The 25305-nt window shown below is 49.9% G+C and overlaps 11 protein-coding genes across 11 annotated transcripts; 8 read left to right on the plus strand and 3 right to left on the minus strand.

Moving 5' to 3' along the window:
• Positions 1-789: 789 nt before the first annotated feature.
• Positions 790-2715, plus strand: A1O9_06799 (L-ascorbate oxidase; the record flags this gene model as incomplete). Its single annotated transcript, XM_013403746.1, has 2 exons — positions 790-1035; positions 1087-2715. 2 exons carry the CDS (start codon positions 790-792, stop codon positions 2713-2715), a joined length of 1875 nt encoding a protein of 624 aa, XP_013259200.1.
• Positions 2716-3311: 596 nt separating this feature from the next.
• Positions 3312-4732, plus strand: A1O9_06800 (salicylate hydroxylase; the record flags this gene model as incomplete). Its single annotated transcript, XM_013403747.1, has 3 exons — positions 3312-3974; positions 4037-4243; positions 4304-4732. The coding sequence occupies 3 exons, from the start codon at positions 3312-3314 to the stop codon at positions 4730-4732; spliced, it is 1299 nt and encodes a 432-aa protein (XP_013259201.1).
• A 2040-nt stretch (positions 4733-6772) lies between these two features.
• Positions 6773-7549, plus strand: A1O9_06801 (uncharacterized protein; the record flags this gene model as incomplete). Its single annotated transcript, XM_013403748.1, has 1 exon — positions 6773-7549. The coding sequence occupies one exon, from the start codon at positions 6773-6775 to the stop codon at positions 7547-7549; it is 777 nt and encodes a 258-aa protein (XP_013259202.1).
• A 36-nt stretch (positions 7550-7585) lies between these two features.
• Positions 7586-7996, plus strand: A1O9_06802 (uncharacterized protein; the record flags this gene model as incomplete). Its single annotated transcript, XM_013403749.1, has 1 exon — positions 7586-7996. One exon carries the CDS (start codon positions 7586-7588, stop codon positions 7994-7996), a length of 411 nt encoding a protein of 136 aa, XP_013259203.1.
• An 899-nt stretch (positions 7997-8895) lies between these two features.
• Positions 8896-10269, minus strand: A1O9_06803 (uncharacterized protein; the record flags this gene model as incomplete). The annotated part of the gene is made up of 1 exon (XM_013403750.1): positions 8896-10269. One exon carries the CDS (start codon positions 10267-10269, stop codon positions 8896-8898), a length of 1374 nt encoding a protein of 457 aa, XP_013259204.1.
• Positions 10270-10949: 680 nt separating this feature from the next.
• Positions 10950-11760, minus strand: A1O9_06804 (uncharacterized protein; the record flags this gene model as incomplete). The annotated part of the gene is made up of 3 exons (XM_013403751.1): positions 10950-11410; positions 11460-11622; positions 11689-11760. The coding sequence occupies 3 exons, from the start codon at positions 11758-11760 to the stop codon at positions 10950-10952; spliced, it is 696 nt and encodes a 231-aa protein (XP_013259205.1).
• An 827-nt stretch (positions 11761-12587) lies between these two features.
• Positions 12588-14758, plus strand: A1O9_06805 (uncharacterized protein; the record flags this gene model as incomplete). Its single annotated transcript, XM_013403752.1, has 2 exons — positions 12588-12985; positions 13036-14758. 2 exons carry the CDS (start codon positions 12588-12590, stop codon positions 14756-14758), a joined length of 2121 nt encoding a protein of 706 aa, XP_013259206.1.
• A 1108-nt stretch (positions 14759-15866) lies between these two features.
• Positions 15867-16567, plus strand: A1O9_06806 (uncharacterized protein; the record flags this gene model as incomplete). The annotated part of the gene is made up of 3 exons (XM_013403753.1): positions 15867-16016; positions 16068-16190; positions 16241-16567. 3 exons carry the CDS (start codon positions 15867-15869, stop codon positions 16565-16567), a joined length of 600 nt encoding a protein of 199 aa, XP_013259207.1.
• A 1650-nt stretch (positions 16568-18217) lies between these two features.
• A1O9_06807 (uncharacterized protein) lies at positions 18218-20026 on the plus strand (the record flags this gene model as incomplete). The annotated part of the gene is made up of 6 exons (XM_013403754.1): positions 18218-18816; positions 18957-18987; positions 19041-19163; positions 19212-19614; positions 19666-19744; positions 19801-20026. 6 exons carry the CDS (start codon positions 18218-18220, stop codon positions 20024-20026), a joined length of 1461 nt encoding a protein of 486 aa, XP_013259208.1.
• Positions 20027-20443: 417 nt separating this feature from the next.
• On the plus strand, positions 20444-21528 carry A1O9_06808 (uncharacterized protein; the record flags this gene model as incomplete). The annotated part of the gene is made up of 2 exons (XM_013403755.1): positions 20444-20991; positions 21045-21528. The coding sequence occupies 2 exons, from the start codon at positions 20444-20446 to the stop codon at positions 21526-21528; spliced, it is 1032 nt and encodes a 343-aa protein (XP_013259209.1).
• Positions 21529-23868: 2340 nt separating this feature from the next.
• Positions 23869-24941, minus strand: A1O9_06809 (alcohol dehydrogenase; the record flags this gene model as incomplete). Its single annotated transcript, XM_013403756.1, has 2 exons — positions 23869-24750; positions 24828-24941. 2 exons carry the CDS (start codon positions 24939-24941, stop codon positions 23869-23871), a joined length of 996 nt encoding a protein of 331 aa, XP_013259210.1.
• Positions 24942-25305: the final 364 nt, after the last annotated feature.

Raw genomic sequence — 25305 nt, forward strand, 5'->3', positions numbered from 1 at the left:
TCTCGATCCTACGACGTACGGGATGTTGCTTCGGAGGTCGAGCCTCTCGTCTGGTCGGTTCCCATATCGTGTACTAGCTTCCAGGATAACACCAGAATCATGGATCCAAGTGCAACTACATAAGTGCAAAGAATGAGGTACCTAACCCTAGCTCACTAGTATCAGGCCAAGTTTGTATCTATATAAGCGGTGCCATGGTCAAGGAGGTATGGCACCCAAGTACCGAGGGCCTGGGATCCATTCTTCGGGAGTGGGCAAACAACATGCCACCGGACTTAACACAGCCTCATCCATCCCCCGAACAGTACTTCCGCATCCACTCCAGAGGATTGTTTGTAATTAGGACCCCTATGGCTCTGTAGTCATGCTGTACGACACGCCTTTGTGCATCATCGATGTCGTTGGTGAAATTTTGTTGGCTTGTGGTCTCGGACTTCCGCAGCCTTTGCGAGACGCAATCTCGATCCGAATTCATCATCATTGCCATGCTGTCAGTCAGAATATGCACCATTCAGCCTGTTCCGGTGGGCGCAATCAAAGCCCCTTTTGATGCCCGGGTCGTACTGCTGATGAGGCCTCCACGAAGATCCTTTACCAAGGCTTTGGCTCACTGTCGGTCTAAGACACGAATGATATTGGCAATTGACACTGCCTCCCGATATGGGAAGACCAAGTTCTTTGGCGAACCTCATATTCGCATTATCTCTAGTGAGTTTAACAGTATAAATGGACTTGACATTCCTACGGGATTGTCGAAAGCCACATTCTCTCAGACACTCATTGGCAATCATGGCTCTGCTTTCTGGATCTTGCACGTTGTTAAGTGTCTTTATATTCTTACAACTCGGTCTTTCGGTCGATGCGTTTGATCCGGACTACGTCCTTCGGATAAGTATTGACACCATACAGCAAGATTGCCAGCCTCGTCTTTCGACTCTAGTCAATGGCACTTACCCCGGCCCTCCCATATACCTGGAGCCCGATGTTACCACCTGGGTTCGGGTGTACAATGATGCAGATGTCAATGCAACAATGGTAGGTCCTGGCCCAGCTATTTGCGACAAAACCGCTCACGATATATCTTAGCATTGGCATGGCTTATCCTTGTCGACGGCTCCGTATGCCGATGGGTCCCCACTAGGCTCACAGTGGCCAATTCCACCAGGACATTTCTTCGACTATGAAATACATCCTAAGGCTCATGAAGCTGGTACTTCATTCTATCATTCCCATATAGGCTTCCAAGCCATTACCGCCTCTGGCGCATTGATAGTTAAGGACGCGGGTGCACCACCATACCGCTACGATGATGAGATTATCCTTAAATTGGGCGACTACTACGCGTATGAGGATTATGAAGTGGAGGAAATGTTGAATAGCAAACAATGGAGATGGACCGGGGACCCGGCTGCCTTGTTGCTCAACGGCCAGAGCGGGACAGCACCTGGGCCAGGGAATCCCAACCCATCGGATGAATCATGCCAGCCTTGGCAGGTAGACGTCGAGCCTGGCAAGACATACAGATGGCGACTTATAGGTGGAACGGCACTATCGATGGCGGTGGTGGGGTTTGAAGATCACGAAGACCTCACGGTGATCGAGACTGACAACTCATACGTTATCCCAGTCGAGACACCATTCATTCAAGCTGATACTGGCCAAAGATTTAGCTTCTTGCTGAAGACAAAGACCCAGGAAGAGTTGGCCGCCCTTGGTGGGAAAACAAAATTCTGGATTCAAGCTGAAACACGAGAAGGCGCCGCTACAGTTCGCGCTTGGGCAATATTGAACTATGTCACAGAAGGAGGTGTACAGAAGCGTCAGAATCTAAGGGGCAGAGCTTCTAACCCGGATTTCGTCCCCCAAGCTCCAATTCTGGATCTTCCGTACGATGTGCAGAACTTCATCGAATACACTTTCCAAAATCCAGATCTACCAGGCTACCCAAAAGCTCCGACTGCTGAGGAGGTGAACAGACGAGTTACCATCTCGACCTTGCAGTTTTTGAACGATTCCTCTGGATACACTGAACTTAAGCAAAACTTTGAGTCATGGCACGAGCAACACCCTCTTGGGCCTAGCACTCAAACGCCATATCTTGTCGAGATCCTCTCCAATGGGACCGTCAATAGCGCCGTTCCCAACTACGAGCGTGCATTGAGCAATCCTGAACAAGAAGGCTTCGATTCCGTCTCCCACACATACCCTGCCCGAATTGGAGAAGTGATCGAAATCATCTGGCAGAATGGAGCATCTTTCCCCGCAGGCATATACGGACCACACCCTCTTCATGCCCACGGTGGCCACTTCTGGGACCTAGGCTCGGGACCCGGTGTCTACTCGGCTGAAGCCCACAAGGCGCTGCTGGAATCTCATTCCGTCGACGGACGCCCTTGGTCTGGTTCACGTCGCGATACTACGCTGTTGTACAAATATCGACAACAATCCCCGGACCCGGGCGAAGTCGACGGCTGGAGAGTGTGGCGTCTGCGAGTCACTGACGAAAATACCGGTGTTTGGATGATGCACTGTCACATCTTGCAACACATGATCATGGGCCAGCAGACCGTCTGGATTTTTGGAACTCCTGATGAGATCAAGAAGCACACTCAGCCGGTTGAGGGCGTCTTGGATGGATATTTCACATATGGTGGAGATGTCGTTGGGAAAGAGGGAGAGGAGGGAAACGTGAAGAGGGCGAGGTTCTTCCCATGATCAATGACCAGTGTACGACATCGTACGGCTAGGCGATACGGCATCTGCACGCAGCATAAAATGGTAGTACTTATTCATGCACATTATTACACGAGGCTTTGCTCCTGAGATCGTACAACCATTCCGTTACTGTCTGGGGATAAGCCCACACACTCTCCGATCCGAACCCCAGAACAGTGGCCCAATAGTAAGGCGAGAGGATCGATCTGCGTCGGGATCATATTGGGGTCGGGATCAAAATAAGGGCGAGGCTCTGGACGGAGGGTTCAAACTTGGTTAAGTTCCGGTATGACTAAGGCAATTCACCCGATACATGGGGGATCATGGCGAACGATGTCCACAAGGTTGTGTCATTACATCATTTCTCGGTTTCGATCCCGAAGTCAATCCCGACAATTATCTACATACTTGGACATAAGATCAACGAGACCATCGTTTTACCATTTAAGTATCTCACAAAGGCTACGTAGCGTCCTCCCCAAAGACTGATAGTGCCTTTAGCTGAACCACCTAATACAAACACTATAGGGTGTAATCGCGTACCCTACCACCATAGAAGACTCCAAGCTTTTGTTCGAAGCAAAGACAGCCCCAACATGGCTCGAGCAAAATCGTTCGAAGTGGCCATCGTCGGTGGTGGAATAGCTGGTGTTACGCTAGCAATCGCTCTTCATTATCGGAAAGTACCAGTCACGCTTTATGAGCAAGCACCACAGTTCGGAGAGGTCGGAGCCGGCGTATCGTTCAGTCCCAACGCAGTGCAAGCGATGAAAAGTTGCCACAACGGCATCTATGAAGCATTTGAAACAGTCTGCACTCGCAACGTCTGGCCCTCCAAGCAGAAAGTGTGGTTCGACTACCTTAACGGACACGACAAGAATGCTGATGGACATCAAGAAGCCGCGTTCACTATCTCCAATAGTCTCGGCCAGAATGGTGTGCACAGGGCCAGGTTTCTGGATGAGATGGTCAAGCTGATCCCAGATGGGATTGCCAAGTTCGGCAAAAGACTCGATGATATCACGACGAAAAGTGACGGCCGGCTTCTCTTGAAGTTCTTGGACGGGACGACGGCAGAGGCGGATGTCGTCGTCGGTTGTGATGGGATCAAGTCAAGGGTTCGCCAGCTCATCGTTGGCGTGGATCATCCATCTGCCTATCCTACTTACACTCACAAATATGCCTACCGAGGGCTGATACCAATGAACAAGGCTGTGGAAGTGGTCGGAGAAGAACGAGCCAAAAACGCCTGCATGCATGTAAGTCTTTATCGAGGTTTCCCCAATGTTTGGTTGGAAAATACTGACTACTTCTCTCATAGATGGGCCCGGATGGTCATATGTTGACTTTCGCCGTCAGTCACGGTAACGTCTTGAACGTTGTGGCGTTCCGCACCCAAAGTGAGGACTGGCCTGACTATCAGAGATTGACACGGCGGGCTAAGCGAGAGGATGCTCTTCGCGATTTTGCTGGTTACGGTGCCAATGTGATCAATCTTTTAAAGCTGACGGATGAGGATCTCGATGTGGTAAGCCGTTGAAATAGTCCTACTTTTTCTGAAGAAACCTACTGACGCAAGGACTCACAGTGGGCAATATTTGATCTGGGAAAGCATCCCGTCCCCACCTTCTGCAAAGGTCGACTAGCTATCTCTGGGGACGCTGCACACGCAACCTCACCACACCACGGCGCTGGCGCAGGATTCTGTATCGAAGACAGTGCCGTGCTGGCTGAGTTATTTGCAGATGACAATGTCAAATCCCACCAAGATCTCGAGGCCGTTTTGGCAGCCTTCGACCAGTCCAGAAGAGAGAGAGGCCAATGGCTCGTCCAAAGCAGTAGATTCATCGGTGACAGCTACGAGTGGCGAGCAGACGGAGTAGGTGATGACTTTAAGAAGATCGAGGCAGAGATCAATCGGAGGAATGGTATCATTGCCGACATTGATATGGCGAAGTTGATAACCGAAGCAAGGACGGATTTGAGGCAAAGGTTGTCGGCGAGGAGTAGTTTATGAGCATGCAGCGTTGGATGGCCGAGCCAGATGTTCCTGCGCCCTTTCTGAAACCTTCTAAACGTGTAGATATTTGTACATACGATAGATACTTCTAGTTTCATGTTCTATAACGCCAGTGACCCAATTCCGCTCTTGAATTATATCTGAGGCGCCTAAATTACCTCTCAGCCTAATCATCCCGTGAAAGCAGGCACCATTGTTCCCGGAGATGAGGATAATGAAAACCCATTCATGTGAAGACAAATTGACTCTCGCAATGCCGTAAGAATATAATAAGCATGAGATGCTGATTCCTGGATTTCTGTCTGGGAACAGCTCGATTGTGCCAGTGGTGCAGCACTGCACCATTGGAACCATGGTGTCGAGGTCACCTGCCGCATGTTATCAGCTGGCTCAAAGGCTTCAAGGCTATCAAGCTCGAGGAGAAAATTTCCCCTCTTCGCCTTCAATCCTGATACTCCCTGTCCTATTACCGAAAGGGAAAGGGACTTTCCTTGAAGCTGCCTTTTCCTGGAGTCCAAGCTGCCTGAAGACACACACTCCATGAAATATAGCTGCAAATAATGGTAACAGGCTACCGTATGTCGTGATAAGACCAATGTTAACCCAGTGGAGGTAACGGTGCAGATTCATGACCTCCTTGACATAGGCAGCGATGAAAAGGGAGGCCAGGACAAGATCTGGCATTGGAACAACTTCAAGCGCGACATGTAGGATTTAGTAGTCCGGGACTTATTGATTGTCCACTCCGCAAAGGCCATAGCAGCAAATCGCAATGGTGAGTATGAAGAGCATCAGAATCTATGAGAATAGGCTGCAGAAGGATATGTAGCCGTCGAATACGGTAGAAATGGTAGACCCGACGCCGGCGATATCAATCTGACGTCGTTCTCTCACCTCACGGCACATGGATGATTCAGGAAGAGACCATTTGGTTGGAAGGCCAACACCCGGATTATGATGAGTACACAGTGTGCTCGGGACTTTCATGCAGTCTGCGGTAGATTATTCTATCATTTGCTCGAGAAGGAGATGGCTCAGTGGGTTGTATGTCTTCCACAGCAGCGCACTGAAGGACGCTGTACATCAAAAAACTGCCGACGTAGTGTTTGAAAAGAAGCCCAGATTCACCAGGCATAAAACAAAGCTTGTGAGATTCACACGGGAAGAAAAGGGGAAGATATGATCTGATACTCGACCGTAGAATATATACGGTGAAACAACAACCTCTCACACGTCTGAACTGCTTCCGAAGAACTTGGGGCAACCATTCTTTGCGACTTAAGAGAGCTATCCATCAAACTCTCCTAGTCGAAGTAAGCCTGATCCGTGATTGTAATGGTTCTATATAGGACTCCACAGTCGATGATCCGTCTGATGAAAGTTCAAACTGAGGATGCCACCGATGGCTGCCCAGGATGAGTCAAAACACTTTCCGATGAACCTGAACACGGCGCCAAACAAGGAGCACTCCGCCAATTATAGCGTTGTTCTCGACGGCACTTCAGTGGCATTGTCCCCAGAGGGTGACAGCCCGCCAACGTCGGGTACACCACGGCCAAAACGTCGAAAGGTCAGGCTGGCTTGCCGAACCTGTCGACGACGAAAGACGCGGTGCGATGGCACTCTCCCGATCTGTCAAGCGTGTACCTCACGAGGCGTTGGGGCCACTTGCGTCTATGTCAATGTAGCCGACGATCCCATAAGGCGAGTACCCTCATCCCTAAGCATGTGAACGTAAGGGCATGGATGTCTGATCGCTGATTAATTGACAGTGAACCCAGCTTTCAAAATAACAAGAGGCAAAGCAGTGCAACTGAGCGAGCAACTGAGCTCAGTATGTATTATTCGACCCCAAACTACGCGCCCATTGCTGATTGAAATTTCCTTATAGTCAGGGATGCATTCGGACCTCTTAATTACGCCTCGCGTGATGGAGACCCGTATTCCACCTCTCCACTCCATCGGCCACGCTCTACAACCATAGGCACGGCTCAGGATTCGGTGTCCACCCAAATTGATCATGAGGATAACTTCTCGATGGGTACAGATGCTCTAGCTACCGTGACTTCTAACCCTGTGGATGACGGTCTTGTCTACGGAGGCTCATCAACGATTGCTTTCGTACGCAGCTTCACTCATGGAGCGAGCGAATTAATTCAGCAGCCAGACTCTCGCACCTCCAAGGGCAATGCCGGTCATTTAAAAACCGATCGACCAGTATCCGCACAGCCTTTGCCAATTATGGAAAGAGACCCAGCTTCCTATCTCCTTCCGCCTCGCCGGTCTGCAAATGACTATGTGCAGTGCTTTTGGGAGTATATCCATCCCCTCTTCCCGGTTCTCCACAAAACATCATTTATGGAAAAATACTCACACCTGTGGTCCGCTGAGGAAGGCAGAGACCGTGATGGTGATGTTTCCGATGTCAACGAAAACATCTTCGCATCAACCTTGAATCTGGTGTTCGCGATTGGATGTCAATTTAGTGCATCTGTCCCTGCACAGAACAAAGTGGCACTTGCTGAAGATTTCTACCAAAGATCACGCAAAATCTTTGTCTATGATATCTTTGATTCCACTTCTGTTTCACTTGTGCAGATGCTTCTAGTCAGTGGAGTCTATCTCCAATCCACTCGTTATGCTAGCCGCTGCTGGAACGTGATAGGTCTTGCAATAAGGACGGCCCAAAGCCTGGGCCTACACCTCGATGTGGCGAAGTATCGACCAGAAAATCAACTCAACAAGGAGATGGCCCGGAGGATATGGCACACCTGTCTTGTTTTGGATAAGTCAGTGGCATTAAGTCCTATGTGAGGAGGAGAGATGACTGACGGCCCTAGGCTCCTAGCCATGACTTTCGGGCGACCGACGATGATTTCCAACAACTGGGATGTCCCTTTACCAGCCTTGATCGATGACGAGTATCTGCGTACTGAAGGTGTAGGTCAACAGCCCCCAGAAATTCCTTCGAGACTGGGCTTGCTTGTCTCCTCGTCAAATTTATTTACCATTTTGGACGAGATACTTGCGTCATTATATTCGGAAAATCTCCGAAATAGTCTCAACGAAATGCTCCAAGATGACACTCGTGTTCAAGAGATGATTTTGGGCGTCCTAATACTGAACCGCCGTCTGGAAGCATTTGTGAGCACCATTCCAGAATGTATTCGTGGTGCTATTGCCACGAATCGCGTGCCGCAAGAGCAAGTCACCAGTGTACAGATTCAAGAGCAGGTGCTATTCTGCAGGTTTGGACGCTGACCCGCAGACAAACTCATTTATTGATGTGTGCAATTTTAGGTATCAATACACTAGGGTTCTACTCCTCAGACCCATTCTCCTTCTCGCGACGAAACGAGGATTTACCATTGATCCTGTTTCACTCAGGCCCACCTCCCTAGATGTGGAATTGGTGAGAAGTTGTTGCAATCTCTGTATCAAAACAGCCCAAACTTTGATTCAGTGCCTTCATCAACATCTCCATACCACATATCGAAGCTCAGGCTGGCATTCGGTATATTGTGAGTTATGGAATCCAAAGGAGCCTTTTGTGGCCAAAAAGCTCTAATTATTCCCAGTCGCTTTTGCCGCAGCATCAGTTCTTCTTGCCGGCCTCACATGTCCAATTGTGGATGAAGACCTGATTCGACCTTCCTTCGAGATAAATTGGCACCGCTGTCTTGCTATCATGGAACATTATAAACAGCAGATTCAATCCGCACCACGAGCTATCCAGACCCTGAAAGCCCTGCGCGCGCAAACTACTGGATTCCAAAGCAATGAGCCACAAATAAAGGATTCTGCACAAGAAACTGTTCAATCCTCAGGATTACAGGGAGATTCTAGTCACTTCAATCCATTTGGGACCGACTTTATTGATGATGCTTGGTTCAGTCAACACATTACCAACATGGACTGGTTAGAACTGTGTTGATATAATAATTACGCCCTCATGATTACTCGGAGGGCGAACGAAATCATGGCAGTGACAGAACCAGTTCGAGGAAATCGCCGACGCTTGTCTACCAGTCTAACTTCTAGAAGTCTAACGATCTGGGAGATCACCAAACATTGCAATTCTAGTTGAGCGAACAACTCAACTTACCAAACACTCCTCGCCACACATGGACCAATCCTATTTCAATTTCATAGTGACCGACTTACAATTTTGGGAACCTCACTCGCAAGAACTGATTCGGCCATGCGACGTCGACACCAAGCTTCCATGCAACTTTGAGGACCCATTCGGGCTCTCGCATAAATTGGCGAGCCACGAGAATCACATCCGCCATGGGTTGCTTGCCAGGTTTCGCCTCCGTCATCTCCTTTGCCGCAGCAGCTTCCTCACCAATACTCAAATCTGAGCCATTATCATCGACAATATCCCTAGCCTGCTCGGCCTCGGTGATCAGGCCAACTGCGCCGATCAGCAATTGATGGTTAGATCCTTTTAGGTCAGAGCGGATCCGATTTGCAATTTTGATCTGATAGTCCTTGGACTCAAATGTGTTGATTCGCTGAAGCGGGTGGTTTCCGGCACTGCTAACGTCGAGAAGATCTACACCAAGATCTGGAAGTAGCTGCGCTAGCTTGGTCGTATCTTCTACGTCCCAGCTGCCATATTTCTTGCCGATGTCCGTGTGGTCCATCCACTCAGTGGAGCTGACCCGGAGAAATAGTGGCATTGTTTCTGGGATCACTTTGCGGATCGCCTGTATGACTTCTCTCAAGAATCGGGTTCGGTTCTCGAAACTGCCGCCGTACTCGTCTGTCCGTCGATTTGTGATAGGGCTGAGGAATTGATGGTGCAGATATCCATGTGCAGCGTGGATCTCGATGACGTCGATCCCGGCGTCGACAGCACGGCGCGCACTCGCTGCCCAGTCCTTTACAAGCTCTTGAATCTCAACCATGGATAGTTGCCTTGGAGGATAATAACCACTATTGTCGTTCAATCCGTCCCAAGTCTCCCCAGGTCCGCCCATCGGGCCGACAACATCATCGGGCCATCCTCCTGCCTCTTTCGACGCTCGTGCTCCAGTGCGCTTTCCCAGTGTTGCTGCAACCCACGGTGGCAATGTGCTCGCCTTGCGCCCCGCGTGCGCGAGCTGAATTCCCGACAAGGCTCCCTGCGAGCGGATAAAGTCTGCCACCCTCTTCACGGCCTCGATCTGGCTGTCGTCCCACAGACCAGGACAATTCGGCGAGATACGTCCGTTGGCCTGCACACCCGTAGCTTCAATGAAGACCAAGCTCGCGCCCTTCAGCGCGTAGTGTCCCAAGGTCGCGATGTGATAGTCGGTTAGCTTTCCAATGTCCGGCCCATCCGGCGCCGTACTGTACTGACACATGGGAGCGACGATGATACGATTGCGGAGTGTCTTGCCCCGAATCTTCAACGGTGTGAACAGCGTGGGCACTGGTTTGGACAGGTCGAATGGCACCCCAGGCGATGTCATATGCTCTGGAGTGAAGTATGGGATATTGGAGACTCCCGCATTCGTCGCGCCTTTGGGCGCCTGTGTCACTGACATGGCGCAATATCTGGACTGAATTTGTCCGAAGAGCCGAGTCGGTAATAATTTATGGTGGTGAGGGTGTCAGAAAAGTCTCATGAAAGTCTTATCTGAATCCAATGAGGAATTAATAGGATCTTAACACCGCCCTTAAGGTTTGTCTCCTTTGTATTTTGCAATATCTTGATTTCTAAGATAGTGTGAAAGATTGACCGGGGTTTAAGCTTTGTTTTGGAGGAGAGATAACCGTCCCGCCAGGATGCAGTTCTGCCGAGGCTGAAGTCGCAAGTTGGCACAGCAATACCTAATCAATACGTGCTGCCCTTCGGTGGATTTGGAGAAACCTCTGGGGGCCGATCTCGGATGAGGTATCGGCAATGGCATCTGGACTGACGGTGGCCGACTACGAGTACATACAGTACGAAGTCCTACTCGTTACGGCATCCTTGAAACTGGAGGTATGCATGACGGACGAGCTACAGAATGTGGTCAGCTTCCTAGTCCTTGAAGCCAGCACCCAGTAGGCTATAAAATGTATCATGTGTTCTCCATCATTGGTAAGCACTTGATCTTGACTTCTTTTAGTGCTACTTCAAATTTTAGGGTCGACATTAGATGGCGTGAGCGTTGGAGGGCTGGATTTCATCCCCGTTGCCACAAATGCCCTAAGCCTGAGTGGTTGATAGATACTCGTAGCTTCACCATGGCAATTCGTAGCCTTCGCGGTGCCAGAACTTTCCGCTATCCTCCAACTCCTTCTTGCTCACTATATTCTGCCACAATTTGCTTGCCGCTTCCTCTGCCTCGACTGCTTCTGGAGGCATGCTATCGGCAGGTAGTATATTTGTTCTCACGAAACCAGGATGCAATAACATTACACCCACACCCTTATCCCGGAGGTCGTTGGCGAGGCTCTTGCCAATGGAATTGACAGCAGCCTTGGACGCGCGATACGCATAGTGGCCACCACTGCTATTGTCACCGATGGAGCCAACGCGACTTGATACAATACCTATCTTTGGCTTTGGGGATTTGAGAATATTAGGAAGAAGCACCTGCGTCAAGAGCAGAGGCCCGAAGGTATTTACGGCAAAGGTTCTCTGAAGAATATCCAGGTTGGTCGTCTCTAGGCCGTCTTTAGCATGGCCTGAGGCTACGCCTGTTTCCATGTCTCAGCTTGATTATTTGCCGATTTGAAGTATGCTGACCAGCAACGTTGAGCAACAAATCGACTGGCTCGTCGCCAAGGTCATTCTTGAATTTCTTGATCGACTCGACCGACGCCACGTCTAGGATGTGAGTGGTGGCGCTGGCAGACAGCGCTTTCAGTCCATCGCCGTCGTCTTTGTCAACTGCATAGACATTGTAACCCTACCTTTCGGTCGTTACTCGAAGAGATCAGACGGATAGATAAGGGAATCGAATGTAGATGCTGACCTCGTCGATCAAAATTTTGGCAAATGCGTGGGCAATGCCACTGTTCGCCCCTGTCACGACTGCTGTAGGCATTCTGAATGGATGGGGACCTCGCACTTTAGCACGAGCTCTTGAAACTTCAGAGGGTCTACTTAATCAATGCGGCGTGAATCCTTCGTGGCTCAAACCGATCCCTGAGATGAAAAATGGTTACTTTGAGACTGGTTTAGTCAGTGTGCCAATTGCTCTGTAGCCTCTACCTCTCTTCTCCTCTCCTCTCCTCGGCGAGCGCAATAACCAATTTGGAACGAGTATGACGTGATCTTAATTAATCACACTGAGAAGACCCTGAGTTCGTTTGCCAACCAATGGATTGGAGGAAGATGGCGCGAAAAGAGGGGCCTGCCAAGGTAGCGAAGCGGGATTGCAGAGCCAGCCACCCCTGTCCCATGCAATATGCAATGGGCGGACTGGTCAACAATCTTACCGTCCATTTTCCCGCATTTCAGTGAGGCTCTTGGGGCTTCGATAAGCGGGTTCCACCATCCGCCTGCTGGAAGACTGCCCAGAAGGGGGGGAATTAATCTTTCACCATGCCCGAGTGCCTAGCCCCCACTGGGGCGTCGCCATGCAGGACAAGCGTTGTGGTTGAGAAGATAACTCTCTGCCCATGCCCACAGATTCCCCTGGAATCTGCTCTGTGACTTGGGTGCAGCTGCTCGATCCTTTCTGTTGTATCATGTATATATGATGTGTGCGGCGTTCATGAGGATATAATGATGATATACAGGTAGCCCCGTGTTACCTAACGACTCGCCCATACCCTCCCCGCCAGCTGCTGGCATCTCCACCTGTCGCGATTAGGCCATTCAACGCCTGACGTCTGCCTCTGGCCTGGAACCATCTTCGGCTTTTTGGGAATGCCCGAATTATTCAAGCTGTTCACGAGCAGAAACGATGCGTCCCTCACACACACGCATAAATGGAGCGCCGACTCTTCAAACGGTGGACTGCTGAGTCCCGAGGGCTCTTCACGACCGCGACAAGGACATAGACGACAACTGAGCCTCTCAAGATTACGATCGAGGAAGGCTTTTTGTTCGATCACTGCTTTTGTTCTGATACTCCTAGTATTTGCGGTGTCTCCCGTATCGGTCGACCAGTTTCGTGACCCTTATTCCGAGGAACAGTCAACTGATAGGTTCGCTGGCAGTCGAGAAATAGTTCTTGAAGGCCATGACGATGGCGGGATAGTACCGCTGGGTCAGTCGCGGAACCGCGACGGTCGAGAGTTTTTCTGGTGGGAGCAGTTCCCCCTGTAAGTCAGACCCAGTAGTCAAACATTCCTTACACTGACAATGACGAAAGACTTCTTGGACTGTATCGTGGTCGTGAGACCATCGTTCCGCTGGAACAATATGTTCCCGAGCAAGACGGCGAAGCTGTGAACCGGTTCGAGATCAACGTAAATCAGGAGTTAGAACTGGTCGCATTACCATCGTCCTCACGGGGAGATCTCCATCAATGTTATCTCGATGACGAGAAGGAGATCCTGCCACCCACACTCTCCACCTACCCAGGAATACCTCAAGGACTATCTGCACCTTTGTTCGGCTCGCAGGAAGAACTTGGCTTTGATAATGGGATCTGCTATGACCGGGTCAATCGACTCGGTCCATATGGCTATGGCTTCTCAGAAAAAGAAGGTGGCATTGGTATAGAAAGTGGAAGTGGAGGCGATGAAGAAGGCATTGACCGAGTCACCCCAACGGATTGGCGCAAGGTGAAGTGGCAACCTGCGCAGAAGCTGTGCCACGAGAAGAATGCCAAACAGATCAAGTCGCGAACAGCTTTTGTTATCCGCACATGGAGCAGCTTCAAGTACTCGAATTTTGACATTATGATGCTTCGCGCCATCATCAGCGAGCTTTCGCTAGCCAGTGGCGGGCAATACACAGTCCACTTTCTCATCCACGTCCAGGACGACTCGATTCCCATATGGGCTTCGCAGGAAGTTTACGACCAGGTGTTGAAGGAAAGCCTACCAGCAGAATTTCATGGAATGGGAACTCTTTGGTCAGTGGCACAGATGAAGTTGATCTATCCACCACCATTTCCTGAAAGTCTCGTCAATTTCTCAGGAGGAGACGTGTATGACGCTTATCGGTCCCTTCACTTCCCCTTTCAATACTTTGCCTCTCAACATCTGGAGTATGATTATTTTTGGCACTGGGAAATGGATATCAGAGTCACCGGTCACTACCATCAGCTCTTGGACAAGATATCACGATGGGCGGACAAACAGCCTCGAAAATATGCATGGGAAAGGTCAGCTAAATTCTTCATTCCTTCTCAACACAACAATTCCTATGAAGATTACGCCGCTTCTATCGTGAAAGAAACAGAGGCTTCAGGCCAAACGCCAATTGTTGGACCACAATTAAACGAAGAAGATCTGCTCCCGATTCCAAGGCAATCTCGCCCTCCGACCGGGGACGAGATTACAGACCTCATTACCTTCAATCCAATTTTCGACCCATCGCGTTCTGCATGGGCATTTAGCAACGATATTACTGGCTACAAAGTCCATGCTGACGGTGAGGGTCGTCCTCCCACGCGGGCGGCTCTCATAACTGCATCTCGCCTGTCTCGACGCCTCCTATTACTAATGCACAAGGAGACCTACTCGAACAAACATACCATGTTCCCCGAGATGTACCCAGCCTCGATCGCCCTTCAATATGGACTCAAAGCAGTCTACGCCCCTCTGCCGGTATACTTCGACCGCGACTGGCCTAGCACGCACGCGGATGAGATCTTCAACAACGCGCCAGTCGGGGATGATGGGCGGGCCGCTGGCATGGATCATGGCAACGGACATTTCCATGGTGAAGGAGGAAGTGTCTTTGGTCCAGGTGAACATGTCTTTCGCGGCGGAAGTTATTACTCGAATGCTCTCTTTGCAGGCTACCTATGGAGAAGATGGTTAGGGCGAGAAAACAGAAACCATGAAATTGCGCACGAAACTGGCGAAGGCAAAGGGCGGATGTGTTTGCCTATGATGCTGCTGCACCCCATCAAACATGAATGAAGGATGTTCGATGGCTGCTTGCCTCTTTCCCAACCCCCGACCTCCTTCATCAGAACGAAGAGGAGTCTGACCAGATGATGCGAATAATGGCTTCAGGGAGGAAGGGATTCTGAACTACGGGCTATCACTCTATCAACATGGATCTGAATTCGAATGCCGATGACGACAATCTCCGAGGCAAAGTCAGAACAGACGATACCCCACTTCCGCTTAGAGCGGAACTTTCTTTGGAGATGTATCGCGCCGATATATCCTTCTTCGGGAGATAGCGGCAGCATCTCGGGCCTTCATCAGCCTGAACCACATTCTGTGCTTGCTCGATGTGAATCATGTGGCACCACGCCGAGATGCCAAAGGCTCAACTCTATCGATGGAATCGAACAACGCTCAGTTCCCACCACCTTGAAATGTTCCATCCTAAAACATCTGATTTGACGGTCATCCAGATGCTAGCGAAGGTCACCTTGAGGCTGACCTCACAATCTGTGCAAGGGAATATGTGCCTCCATGGGTTTGAAAGATCCTTGATCTGTTCTGAGGAACTCGCTTCTATTGCTGTTGCGAAATGGGCGAGGGTGATATGCTAGTCTATACGACTGGTTGACTCGTGCCCGGGTTTACAGAAACTAGACAGCTTCTTGTTCCGAATACATTAGACAAACCAGGGTAGAGCTGCAGAAAGTTGGTAACGAGCGGGTAGCGCTCTCAAGGATTCGGCTAGGATCGTCCTCGACTTTGCCGAGGGGATGGATGCTGACAGCCAAGGATGATTACATCCCTCAAGCCTCTGTGTTCTTGTATTGACCTCTGTCTTCCCCCTTCTGCAAACAAAACTGGCCAGGCCGAGTGCGTAGTTGAGGATGAGGACATTGTTGTACTTTGAGAATGACCAACCAGCAGCTCGAATGCAATCGTGGCCCATGAGAACACTGATTGTGAAAAGCCTGAGCGAGATAATTGCAGCCTATGAATCCATGATCCGCCCGATTAATGCCAAGAGCTAATTAGATCCACCGGGCGTGACCGGCCGACAAGGCTGATTAAACTTGAATCTTCCAGACATGTTTCATACCACCCTCCTCCCAAAAACGTGTGCAAACTAGATAAAATGGTCCGAGCGATTCAACTGGCCCATGTTCCTCCCGAGTTGACCTTGTTCGTTGCACTTTTCCGAGATGTGAAGAATGCAGCCTTTCTGAGAGAGCAGCTTTTGGCTGCGAATGCAGACTTCGAATATGCCTTCATCGATGCAACTACGGTGGGTCTGAACTGAGATGGACCATTTGAGTTACGATGTTGATTAGAACAGATCATCTCTACAAAACATGCTCTTGCTGCTGCGTTTCGTGCGATAAACGACTTTCTCAATGAGCGGCTGAAATCCAGAAATGTCCACTCGGAGATTGTTTTCTCCCTCAGCCCAAATAACAATGTGTGTCTGGCATTTTGCCAAGCGCCGGTGAGGTATGCTAATTTTAATAGATCGGTGAAGCATTTCGCAGATTCGGTGTCAGTGAAACAACAGGGAACCTGCTGGTTGTTAAAGTCGCCACTCAAGCGGAAATAACCGAGGAAAGTGTGACTCGCCATCTGTCCGAGAACATTGACGGGCAAGAAGTTGCCTTCGAAGATGCCTCTTTGCGGACTATCTGCGACACCAGTCGTATCAAAAAGCTCTACAAGATCGCTTCTATCCCTGCTCGCAAGACCGATAAACAGGTTAACGGGGAGGCTGAGAACAACATTGATCAGACGAAGAATCTCGAAGTCCAGATCCTTGGAGCAATGGCGCTGAGAGGGGCAGCATGATTCTGTTTCAGCAGCAAGGACGAGCACATTGCATGGTCTAGACATCGCTTTCCGCATATATAATTGGAACATTTGCTGGTTCAAGAGCCACCTGCTATGATCCTTGAGATGCAGCTATGCTCTACCGTCCGGCGCACCGGTCACTACTGGAAGATAAGCGAATATTCTACAGAGTTGCAAGGAGCATGCTACCACCGAACAAAGATGGTCCCTAGCAGCAGAGGTGCCTAGCCTTGAACAAACAGAGACGAAGCTGCTTCATGAACTACCATGGTTGGTATGGGGAACCTAGCCGATGCAAGCTGGGCTAAAATTGCTCCCACATGGTTCTTCATCAGGCTCCCTGGCGGATTAGGATGGCTTTCTAGCGGCAGATGAGAAGCAGTGTTTACCCTGGTGATTTAGTTCCTTTACCAGCATGCCTTGCGAGGCTCCGTTCGACCGCAACTGGATGTACATGCACCACTCACCTGGGTCACCTCACGGATCCAGCGAATCAGGTGTAGGGGTAACCGGGTGTCGCTTGATGACCCGAGACAAAGTTGAATGGCTTTCATGGCACGAAATGGGCATATGTAACAACGTGCAAGTAGTTGGATGAGTGTGGTCAGTGGTCACCTGTGTGGTTGCTTGCGAGGAACTGGCAGCCTGGTTACAATCCAATATTGACTGAATTACAACTGCCGAACCTCCAAGGTTTCATGCCAAGAAACAGGGCCCGGAATTGACGTGACCTTTCGACGATCACCACATTCTCGCTTTCTCGCACAAGCTGGAATACGTCAAGCCACCTTTGATCTACCACTCAGAGTTCGCCGTTTCCTCATACTATACCAGGTTAAGGTATTCTGCCTTCAAAGACTGGCTGGTAATAAGAAGTGTCGTGTATGTCACTTTCTCCCCAGTTTCTTGTCGCTACTCCTCGAAGAGCTTCGGACGTGCTGATGAAGGAAGCGTCTGCGAGACGTCCAATTTGGTTGGTTTTCTGATGCCTGCTTTCCAAGATGGCAAGCCACGTTCGCATCCTGCAGAATCGGCAGTCGATCAGAAGGACCTCGAGCAAGAAGAAGCTCCGCGGTCCACGCGCTGCCCATGGGTCCGCGCCCCAAGGAGGTATGTCCCCCGGACAGCCAAGACTTCCACCGCATTCAACAATCCAGTAACTCTCCCATTTTCAATTCGCTTCCACCTTGCAACCTCCCATTACTTCCACCGCCAAGCCCAATTCCATGCTTGGCCATGATCTATGCCCGGTTTGCTCTGGAACCCCGTGTCACTATGAAGACATCCAGTCTGTAGTGCTTTTCCCCATGTCATTTACCCGTGTGCGCACATGTGTTTTAGCCTGTGCTGTCTCTCGATCGTCTACCGTGAAAGGAAGCCGATGTGCTGAGACCTGAGAAAGGTGTCTCATCCGGCGGAGTGATGTTTCTCTTCCCCATTATAGTGGATCGAAGCTTCGCCTAGAAGGTCCGGAGACCTTCTGATCAAAGTGTGGGGCTGCCAATGAACACAGGGCTTTGACGGTCTTGCTATTTGGATATAATGTCTAGTGTCTCTCCGATCGCCTGACATCAGGACTGGAGACCCTCTTCCTCGACTCTGGTATTCTTTTCACCTGAGAATTTTGTATCTATTTTCTCCTACACGATGGCACCCATCGCAGCGGCAACCCTCAAGGCCTCCGAGTTTGACCACATGGAGTTGGATCCAAACAAGGAGAGCGAAGGATCTGGATCTGGCGATGAAGTTGACTGGACCGAAGCCGAGGAGACCGGGATCAGAAGAAAAATCGATCGTCGTATCGTCCCTCTCGTCACGATATTATACCTCTTTTGCTTCCTTGACAGAGCAAACATCGGCAATGCGCGAATTCAGGGAATGGCCAAAGACCTAAACCTCGTGGGATACAGATTCAACTGGGCCTTGAGTGTCTTCTACATTGTCTACCTTCTGGTCGAAGTGCCCAGTAACATTCTACTCAAGTTCATTGGGCCTCGGTTTTATATTCCGATGCTTGTCGTCGGATTTGGATTCGTCTCGATGTGCACCGCTTTTGTCCAGAACTTTGCAGAGCTCTGTGCTTGCAGAGCAATTTTGGGTGTCTTCGAGGGCGGCACAATGCCTGGTATCGCTTTCTACCTCTCAACCTTCTACAAGAGACGAGAGCTTTATTTCAGAATTGGTATTTTCATCTCTGCCGCCTCCATTGCGGGTGCTTTTGGTGGTTTGTTCGCAACAGCACTATCGTAAGTCAACGTGGACACATGATGGTTTCGCGACTGACAGATTTAGTCGGATACCTCGCTGGGGTACTGAATCTACTCCTATTCATACGTAAGTGCGAGGGACTTCGGTGAAACTGTACCCTGCTAATGGCGCTTTCTAGCTGGAGAAACATCTTTTTCTTTGAGGGTGTGGTAAGTCTTTCAACACGCAGCACGCGAGGCACCGAGGCTTACAAAGATCGCAGCTCACCATGATCGTCGCCTTTTTGGCACCCATCTTGATGCCATCAAACCCAGAAACGTGCTTCTTCCTTAGCGAGCGAGAACGATTTATCGCCCATGAGCGGTTGATTCGCGAGCACCGGGCTGTAAGTGCAATGTTTGATCAGTCAACGATGATTACTAAAGAATTCCAGGACCCACATGAGAATGTCAAGTGGAAGCATATCAAAGCTGCCGTATTCAACGTCAACAACAACCTCGCTGCACTTGGTTTCTTCTTGATCAACATTACTGTGCAAGGACTTTCCATCTTCATGCCAACCATCCTGGCCGATCTTGGCTGGACTGCGACAAAGGCTCAGCTCTATTCAGTTCCACCCTACGTGGCTGCCTGTGTCATCGCCATCCTTATTGCCTATACGAGTGACAAGACTCGGAGACGTGGTATCTACCTTGCGGTTGCGACTTTCTTCCCAATTGCTGGATTTTCTATCCTCAGGTGGAATACAAATGCGAATGCTCGATATGCTGCCGTGTTCTTGATCACCACTGGTGCCTTCCCAGGAGGTCCAGGGTTCATGTCTTGGGGTATCAATAGTAAGTCGTTTTCTTTCAGGGTCCATAGAACTGCTGGCTAACGAAGAGTAGACTCTGCCGGCCCCGCAGTCAGAGCTGTGGCCACCGCATATATTGTGTCGGTTGGCACACTAGGTGGCGTTCTTGCTACGTGAGTTCGCCCTCGCCATGTATACTTGGGAGTCTTGACTAATTAACCATCTCTAGATGGACATACCTTGTTCGTGATGCGCCGCGCTACCCAATCGGTCATTCCATCAACCTTGGAGCACAGATTATTGTGCTATGTGTGTCATCATTCGGTATTTTCTACAATATGCGAGAGAATCGGGTCCGAGCGGCCGGAAAGCGAGACCATCGCCTGGAGGGACTCAACGAGCAACAGAAGCGGGATCTTGGCCACCATCACCCGGCCTTCAGATATATTCCTTAAAAGGTGTACTACCTCTGTAGGAAGACATACTGATCTCTGGATATCACTGTATAAGCGATGGAGACCTGTTGGATGCGATGCGCATTCTACGCTGGCAAGTTCAGCATGGGGGCGAAAGCATGGTTGGACAATGACAGCACAAATCTGTAGCATTTTTAATCTCTCAAAATCCGGTGTTGACGCTCGGAAGAACCTTTAATCCCGGTGCACGTGACCGTCAAATTGCCTCTAAGAATTGATCGACGTCATTCTAGAATGTGCTTGCAACTCCGCGGCTAATCAGCACACGGGCATACACGTATGGACCCAGACACGCAATTCTGCTGTAATTATTGCCTGTGCTCCCACCTCTACTCATCAACACCTTCTTCATCTTCACCCTCGCCATCACATTTCGACCTGGGAGTGTCACTTGCAATGTCCTTCATTCTCAGGAGGCCGTTTGCGGTCTCCTCCAACGCTTTCAAGCAATTCGGCAAGCCATCGTCGCTGATCCGATCATTTCACGCCTCTGGGTCGAAACCCTCCGCAAATCCCTTGTTCCAACAACGACCAGTTGCCAGCGCTCAATCTCTACTCAAATCCAATGCGCTTCGAAATGGCTTCAAACGCGGTTATCAAGTCCCTTCATATCAGCCTGCCAACCCAACCGCTTCCGGAAATCTGACGCAGCGTTTACTCTATGGCGCCGCCCTTGTCGGTGGCACGATTGTCGCCACGAACATGATCTTCAACCGCGAAACTCGTGAAGACGGTGGAATGCCGCAATATGAGCGGGAGTACCTGAATCAGACATTCATGCACACGGGTCTGGGGGTTGGTATTATCGCTGTCGCTGCTCGAGTACTGCATACCAGCGGCTGGAGTTACCGGTTGATGGCCACAAATCCATGGCTCGTTATTGGCCTTTCGTTGGCGGCGTCGTTCGGTACCATGTATGGCACATTCTACACGCATCCTGACAAGTAAGTGTTCCCCATTATTGGCATGGTAGCAAATATGCTAATTAAGAAAATAGTTATGTTCAGAAATACGCCCTTTGGACCGCCTTCAACGTGGCCCAAGCTGCGGTTCTCTCACCACTCCTGTTCATGTCTCCAGCCATTCTCGCTCGCGCTGGTCTCTACACCGTTGGCATGATGGGCAGCATTGCCTTTGTCGGAGCAACCGCCAAGCAAGAGAAATACCTGTACCTCGGTGGACCATTGCTTGCAGGTGTCGCGATTGTCGCCATCTCCGGATTTGCGCCTCTCGTCCTACCCGCCACTGCCGTTCGAACCCTCGCCTGGACCGAAAACATCTGGCTCTATGGTGGTCTAGCCGTCTTTGGCGGCTTCACCCTTTATGATGTCCAGAAGATCTTGCACCACGCTCGCATGAGTGAGCGGGGCTTGGTTCGAAAAGATGTCGTCAATGAGAGCGTTCACTTGGAACTCGACTTCCTCAACATCTTCATCCGCTTTGTCCAGATTCTTGGTATGAGGGGGAATAACAAACGTTAAACACAGCACCACTGAAGTGGATCGGCCTTTGCCAGCTTTGATGTTTTCTCTGGATCATCAACTTTGTCTAACTATAAGACGCCACATTGTGCTTGATGGGTCAAGAAACCAACCAGAATTAGTTTATCCTAACATGAAGTGTAAATTGTAGCATAGCTGGATCTGGGAGAACAGAAAAAAAATCGAAAAAATATACATTTCCACTCCTACATTTACTTCTCCCACATACATCTAAGTTAATTTCTAGATTGACCTTGTGCTTGGACTAAAAGGAGGTGCTCACTACCTAGGTATCAGCCTATCGGCGTATTTCTTTAACGACCGTTTCGGTTCATGAATTACCAAGTGTTCACCGTCAGGCTGAAGAAAAGATCGTTTTAGGTTGCGGTAAAACCAAGTCGAAAATATGACGGCAAAGTAGAAGTAAGATGTGCCGGGCCGAGCGGTAAGGAGGGAGGAAAGGGGGGACGGAGGGAGGGAGGAAGGGGGGACGGAGGGGGAGGAAAGAGATGGCCCAACGGCGGTGACAGGAAGAAGGGGGCGTTTAGAAGCGACCCTGCCTAGAATACCGTTTACGGTATGCACTAGAAATTAACGTATCAAAACATGACTGTGTGTATCCATAGATGCGTAGTTACATGCAAAAAATACCATCCTAGGTACCTAGGGAGGCACAAAGTTAGTTCCTAGGTGGTGATGCCTAAGTTGTCATTCCGCAACTCGAACCGTATGAACAATGTATGTCCTGTCACTATTGGAACCAGAAAATACATAAATAAGTGGAGGAACTGAATCAGTGAAGGCCCAGTCAGAAAGCCTTGGGTCAAGCCATCTTCACCGCTACTGGCTGCGGCATGGATAGAGAAAGGAATTGCGAACCAGGGCAAAGCCGAACTGGGTTTGTGAGAAGTGAAATGTGATACTTCCTTCACCAGGCGGCACTGTAGATGATGTCGGGACGATGAATACTCTCCCACAAAGTCCTATAAACCGTCATATCCCTTCAGCAATGATTACCCTCTGCGAGATCCCAAGTCTCTACCTTTCCGCAGCCTTGCAAAGTAAAGTACATACTCAGAGAATGTCTCCAGAACTCATGAGCAATCTTGTCTTTGGATTCCTCATGTTCTTGATCGGAAGCTATGCTCTATGGCAGGCCCGTCAGGCTCGACACTCGATTCCCGGTATAGTTCCGTCATGCACTTTGCTCTCTTTAGTCCTGTGGTTGAGTGCTTACTGGTTACCCCTTCCAGACATGCTATTGCCTTTGGTCCGCCAGGACACAACTAATTCTTATCAATCCCAAAGGATCGACATACCACATCTTCCTCAAGAGCTCGATGCCTCGGATGACAACATCATCGAATCAACCCATGATCAAGACCATGGAGAAGTGTAATACGATGCTCCACAGGCTTCTGTATTTGCAATCGATTACACATTGCGTGTCCTACAGGACAAAGGGACCATTCGTGTCCCATCCGTCAACGTATGATATATACAGGGCCTATCTAACCTTACCAACTGAAACGAAATCAAAGATCTAAGAACAAACATCTTTCATACTATGGTTATAACATCAAGTATTATTACTGAAGAGCGCCGAGTTCTTAGACTGTCCGTGGCTGGTTGTTGTGCGACCTGAACGTCGTCGTCTTGTGCTATGTCTCCGCTTTCCGCAAGGCTGAAGCCCCTTATCTACGACACTTAGTGCGGCAACGCCGGACAAGTCAAGAGTAGGCATTCTGCAACCCCACTAGTCCGTTAGTGCTAGTATCTGTCAATGATATCATGTTCCTAGTCTTCTTGATGCAGTCCTCAAGCGCTCTCAAGCTGGTTATGTCGACATTCCCATAAAGTCTACAGCCCGATCCCCAGCCCAGAGCAACTGGTTCCACCAACAAGACTCTTTCTTTCACTCTTCGTGTGCGTGCTTACTATCAGTTTACCTGAATCCTTCCACGATAAGCTCAGCCATCACATCATCATGGTCACAGCCTCGCATATCAGGGGTGGGTCTCCAGGAAAGAACACTCATACTCCCGATTCTTTACCATCGAATTCTACCTTTCAATATGAGCTCATGAGTTCGCATATATTTCCGAGACTCAGAAGTAGAAAATCCTGAAAATCCTGAACGGCTATATATTTTCGGTTGACCATCATAAACTTAGATGCTATGAACACTCTACATCGGCGGTTTCACTTCAGGACAAGGCCGTGCATGCGATCCATCCTTGGACGTAGCGCATTTCATTCCCTCGTTATATTTTGAGGACAGCACGGCTTTTGAGATGTGCACAATCCACTCTCACAGAAGAACAGCGATTCCTCATCCAATTAGGAGAAGATTCTCAACGGCTCATGGAGATAATATCCGGGGTCGTTGAATCGAAGGCCCTTGTCGAGAGCACTGATGGCCTCGATCTGCTCTGGGGTCAGATCGAAGCTCCCATCCACCACATCCAAATTCTGCTTCAAGCGGTCAGGGTTGTTCGATTTGGGAATCACGGCGATTCCTCGCTGGGTTGACCAGCGGAGCAGGACCTGGGCGGGCGTCTTGCCGTGTGATTTCGCGGCGGACGTCACGGGATCGCTCTCGAATAACGTCGGGATGCTCTCGGGGCGTTTTCGGAAGGCCGGCGGTAGCTCCAAGAAGCTCTGGGGGCCGAAGGACGAGTAAGCGGTGACGGCGATGTTGAGATCCTTCGCGAGGGCAATTAGATCTGGTTGAACAAGGTACGGGTGATGTTCGATTTGGAGCACGGAGAGAGGGTGGCGCGCATATGTGTTGATGTCGTACAGCATTTGGCCTTGGGTGTTGGAAACGCCAATCGATTTGGCAATGCCTTGGTCCACGATCTCCTCGAGCGCCTGCCACGTCTCCTTCATCGAAACATGCGCACGCTCGATGATCTTCTGGTCCGCGTCCTGCCACCAGCCCGGATACCTCAGCTTTTCGGGGGAGATGTATTTCAGAGCAATGGGGAAATGGATGAGATAGAGATCGATATAGCCGAGACCCCAGGCCTCGTTCTGGGCCTTGGCCATCTCAAGCGCGCGTTCTCGGGAGTGATAGTTGTTCCATAGTTTGGTGGTCACGAAGATGTCCTCGCGTTTTACTAGGCCGTCTTTGATGGCGCGTTGGATGCCTTCGCCGGCTTCCTTCTCGTTTTGATAGTCGTACGCCCCGTCGAACAATCGATATCCAGTCTTGATCGCCTGCAAGGAAGTTACTCAGTCAAATAGTTCCGCAAGAGGCGCGAGTTTTACACCCGCTTTCCAGGAAAATACCATACATTGTAGACAGTATCGGCGGTCTGGTCAGCTGGGACTTTCCAAAGGCCAAACCCAGCCTGGGGCATGTTGGCGCCGGAAGCCAGCTTGAGTGTTGGTGTTGATGATGATGACATGATGTTCCTTTTGCCTTGACTCTGAATGCTGCAGTTACTTGGGTAGGGAAGTATCAAAGAAGACACAGATGGCAAATGCTAAGATAGGATGCCTCAATTAGATGGGACAAGAGCACCTTTAAAAGCTCATCGCCTTGAAAACTCTCAATCCAGACCGAATCGTCGCGTCAAAATTTTCTCAGTGGACCAATCTGGCAGAATTTGGGCCGGCTCCAATGACTTGCGTCACTGATCACTGGGAGCGCCTAAGAGGCATAGATATAGGCTAAATTAGGTACAAGGATTGTTTGCACCAAATTATTGACTTCCTTTGTTGGGTGCGGGGCCCTGCGAGTGGCAAGAACCGAGTCTCTTTAACTATGTT

The sequence above is a fragment of the Exophiala aquamarina genome (genome assembly GCF_000709125.1).
Source record: "Exophiala aquamarina CBS 119918 chromosome Unknown aczIA-supercont1.5, whole genome shotgun sequence".
In the NCBI taxonomy this organism is placed as follows: Eukaryota; Fungi; Ascomycota; class Eurotiomycetes; order Chaetothyriales; family Herpotrichiellaceae; genus Exophiala; species Exophiala aquamarina.